Below are 4,130 nucleotides of genomic sequence, written 5' to 3'. Positions count from 1 at the left end.
AGCATCACAGCTCACAGCAACCTCTAACTCCTGGGCTCAAGAGAGTCTCCTGCTTCAGCCTCCCAAGTAGCTGGGACCACAGGCGCCCGCCACAACGCCCGGCTATTTTTTGGTCGCAGCCATTATTGTTGTTTGGTGAGCACGGGCTGGATTCGAACCTGCCACCTTAGGTGTATGTGGCTGGAGCCTTAGCCACTTGAGCTACAGGCACCAAGCCAACTCTGTTTTTGAGACAGAGTCTCACTTTGTTGCCCCTAGTAGAGTGCCGTCATGTCTACAGCAACCTCAAACTCTTGGGCTCAAGTGATTCTCTTGCCTCAGTCTCCCAAGTAGCTGGGACTACAGGCTCCAACCACAATGCCTGGCTATTTTTAGAGACAGAGTCTTACTCTGGCTCAGGCTGGTCTTGAACCGTTAGCTCCGGCAATGCACCCGCCTCAGGCTCCCAGAGTGTTAGGATTATAGGTGTGAGCCACTGCACCTGGCCCACTTGTTTGAGACAGAGTCTTGCTCTGTTGCCCAGGAATAGACTGCAGTAGTGTCATCATCGTTCATTGCAACCTCAAACTCCTTGGCTCAAGCTATCCTCCTACCTTAGCCTCGGGAGTAACTGGGACTACAGGTGCACATCACCATGTCTGGCTAAGTTTTTCCTTCTTTGTAGATACAAGGTCTCACTATTTTTCCCAGGCTGGTCTTGAACCAGCCTCAAAGGATCTTCCCACTTTGGCTTCCCAATGTGCTAGAATTATGGGCATGAGTCACTGCATTCAGTCCTCATTTTATCACTTGAAACTTCTCTGAAATGTGAGAGGATACTCTCTGACTGTTCTTTGTGGCAGAATACTCTCTGACTGTTTCAGAGGATACTTTCTGACTTTGTTACAGAGTATACTGACTATTCTTTGTGGTAGGCAGAATAACCCTCCCTTCCCCAAGAATCAGTGAGTATGTTCCCTTACATGGAAAAAGAGACTTTGCCAATGTGATTAAGTTAGAGATTTTGAGATTATCTCAGATTATCTGGATGGTCCCAAAATAATCACAGGGATCCTTATAGGTAAAAGAGGAAGGCAGGAGAGAAGAGTCATAGAAGAAGATGTGACAACAGAAGCAGAGGTTGGAGTGACAGCATTGCAGTTTAGAGGGGAGCCTTGAGCCAAGGAAAGCAAGAAGCCTCTAGAAAGTAGAAGAGACAAGAGATTTTTCCCTTAGAGCCTCAAGAAAAGAACACAGCCCTCCCAACTCCTTGATTTTAGCCCAGTGAGACCCACTTTGGACTTATGACATGTAGAACTATAAGACATTTGCATTCCATTAAGCTACTATTTATGGAAATTTGTTATAGCAGCAATGGGACACTTCTTTAAAAATTGCTCTTCCTCTGATCAACTGTTAAATATGGTGTTTACCAGGATCTTGCTTTCTTTGTCTACCTTCTCTTATCTTTTTCCCTGGGTAAGCTCATCCACTCTCAGAATGTCTACCACCTACCAGAAGATGATTCTCAAACATGCATCTCCAGCCCTATTTCTCTCCTAAATTCTGGACACCTATTTCTCTCTCTTTTTTTTTCCCTTTCTTTCTTTCTTTTTTTTTGACAGAGTCTCATTGTTGCCCTCATGGAGTCACAGCTCACAGCAACCTTAAACTGTCGGGCTCAAGTGATTCTCTTGCCTCAACCTCCTGAGTAGCTGGGACTACAGACGCCCAGCACAATGCCCAGCTATTTTTTAGAGATGGGATCCACCCACCTCTGCCTCCTAGAGTGCTGGGAACACAGGCATGAGCCATCATGAGGGGCCTATGACACCTATTTCTAACTACCCAGCACACACCAGCTCACTCCATTGACAACCTCATCTGAAAAGGAATCTACCTTTCTTCCTTTTTTTTTTTTGCATTTTTTGGCCGGGGCTGGATTTGAACCCGCCACCTCCGGCATATGTGGCCGGCACCTTACTCCTTTGAGCCACAGGCACCGCCACTAACTTTCTTCTTTAAACTAGTCTCCCTTCTGTATTCTCATCTTTTTCTTTTCTTTTTTTTTTTTTGGAGACAGAGCCTCACTTTGCTGCCCTTTGTAGAGTATTGTGACATCATAGCTCACAGCAACCTCCAACTCTTGGCTCAAGCAATCCTCTTGCCTCAGCCTCCTAAGTAGCTGGGACTACAGGCTCCCACCACAATGCCTGCCTATTTTTTTGTTGTAGTTTTGCTGGGGATGGGTTTGAACCCTCCACCTTCGGTATATGAGGCCAGCGCCCTACACACTGAGCCACAGGCACCACCCTTGTAGTTACCTCTTTATTGTCATGATTCAGGTTGAGTTAACAGAAAACTGTTGTTAGAGTATCATTTACAGAATATACAATTTCTGGACCAATTATGTATACAGAATATACATAATTTCAAAATGTCTAAAATTGTCCAGGTGCAGTGGCTGGTGGCTGTAATCCTATCACTTTGGGAGGCTGAAGTGGGAGGCTCCCTTGAGGCCAGGATTTCAAGACCAGCCTGAGCAAGAGTGAGAACTTGTCTCTATAAAAAAAGAAAAAATGAAAACTTTTTTCTACATGTCCGTGCCCCTCTTCTTTCCCAACACTCTTTGTACACCAGATGCCTAGATTCTTCTTTATGTGTCTTTCCCTTGCTACCCAACTCTCTCTAGCCCCCAGCAGAACAATTTCTAACAACTTACCTCCTCCCCATCTTAGGCATCGAGCCAGATCATTTCCTGTACCCAAGGGCAACACAGCAACAGGAGGCACAACAGGCAAGTTGGTTTTGTCTGGGGAAGCAGGTGAAGAGAAGGATGGAGGGAGTTAGCTCTGCAAGGTTACTGCCCCAGTCCCCTTCCTGGACCCTCTCCCTGCACTGACCAATGGTCTCTAGAATCCAGCCTACTGTGCCATCTCCACCACACACCAAAATCCGGCTATCAGGAACATCCCTGAAGAATTTAAGCCTGGGACAAGAGAGGAGAGACAAGATGAAGAAGGATAACAAGTCCAAGGCTACCCAGCTCCTGGGCAGGCAGATTACTTCTTGTCTCTCATTCCTTAGCACCCTCTTCCTCTTTGTCAAAAGACTTGGGTTCCTATGAAGGGCAGAGAAAAGGACAATGGAGAGAGTTATAGCCACTCCTCAATGGTGGTGAAAAGCTGGTATCTTCATCCTTTGAAAGCAGAGCAAAGATGGACCAGAGAGCTCAGAGGATGGGATACCCAGTGGCACTAGGGAAAGAACCATTTTGAATTCTGACCTTTTGTTGTCCTCTAGCCTTCCTCTCCCAACATGCAGTCTTTCCTGCTCTCTCTCAACTTACAGAGACCCACAAAAACACTGTGATACAGCCCCTAACCTCTACTCACCCCACCTCAGGACCATCCTTGAGGAGGTCAAACACCTGCCGAGGGTTTAGTATGTACTGGAACTTCCAGAGCACTCTGTATGAGGGAAAAAGGAAACCTCACAGTGGGGGGAAGAGGAAGGTGAGATTTTGTACCCCATCCTCTCTTTTTTTTTTGAGATAAGGTCTCACTCTGTAGCTCTGGCTGAAGTGCAGTGGCAGGATCATAGCTCTCTGCAGCCTCAAGCGACTCTACCAAGTAGGTGGGACAATAGGTGCATCCCATCATCCATGCCTGGCTAATTAAAAAAAAAATTTTTTTTTGTAGGGCAGCACCCATAGCTCAGTGGGTAGGCCATATACACCAAGGCTGGTGGGTTAGAACCCGGCCCAGGCCAGATAAAACAACAATGACAACTGCAACAAAAAAATAGCCTGGCATTGTGGTGGGCACCTGTAGTCCCAGCAACTTGGGAGGCTGAGGCAAAAGAATTGCTTAAGCTCAACAGTTTGAGGTTGCTATGAGCTGTGATCCCACAGCACTCTACTCAGGGTGACAGCCTGAGACTCTGTCTCAAAAAAAAAAAAAGGCTCAGTGTCCATAGCACAGTGGTTGCGGCGACGGCCACATACACCGAGGTTGGCAGGTTTGAACCCAGAAATAATGACAACAGCAACAGAAAAATAGCTGGTGGGCTCCTATAGTCCCACCTACTTGGGGGCTGAGGCAAGAGAATTGTTTAAGCCCAAGAGTTTTTTCTTTTTTTTTTTTTTTTTT

At 46.5% G+C, this 4,130-nt stretch overlaps 1 protein-coding gene across 1 annotated transcript in view; it reads right to left on the bottom strand.

Annotated features, from left to right (window-relative positions):
- DGKA (diacylglycerol kinase alpha) overlaps window positions 1–4,130 on the bottom strand; it is a 24,058-nt gene that overhangs the window by 8,011 nt on the left and 11,917 nt on the right. Inside the window, exons 13-15 of the mRNA XM_012805504.2 lie at window positions 3,375–3,449; window positions 2,883–2,968; window positions 2,702–2,791 (exon numbers count right to left, since the gene is read on the bottom strand). Coding sequence (XP_012660958.1) covers window positions 2,702–2,791; window positions 2,883–2,968; window positions 3,375–3,449 — 251 coding nt within the window. The remainder of the gene's footprint in view (window positions 1–2,701; window positions 2,792–2,882; window positions 2,969–3,374; window positions 3,450–4,130) is intronic.

This window comes from Otolemur garnettii, unplaced genomic scaffold (assembly GCF_000181295.1).
Source record: "Otolemur garnettii isolate 467f Iridium unplaced genomic scaffold, OtoGar3 scaffold00043, whole genome shotgun sequence".
NCBI lineage: Eukaryota > Metazoa > Chordata > Mammalia > Primates > Galagidae > Otolemur > Otolemur garnettii.
The sequence above is the reverse complement of the archived record's forward strand: the minus strand, read 5'-3'. Positions and strand labels throughout refer to the sequence as shown.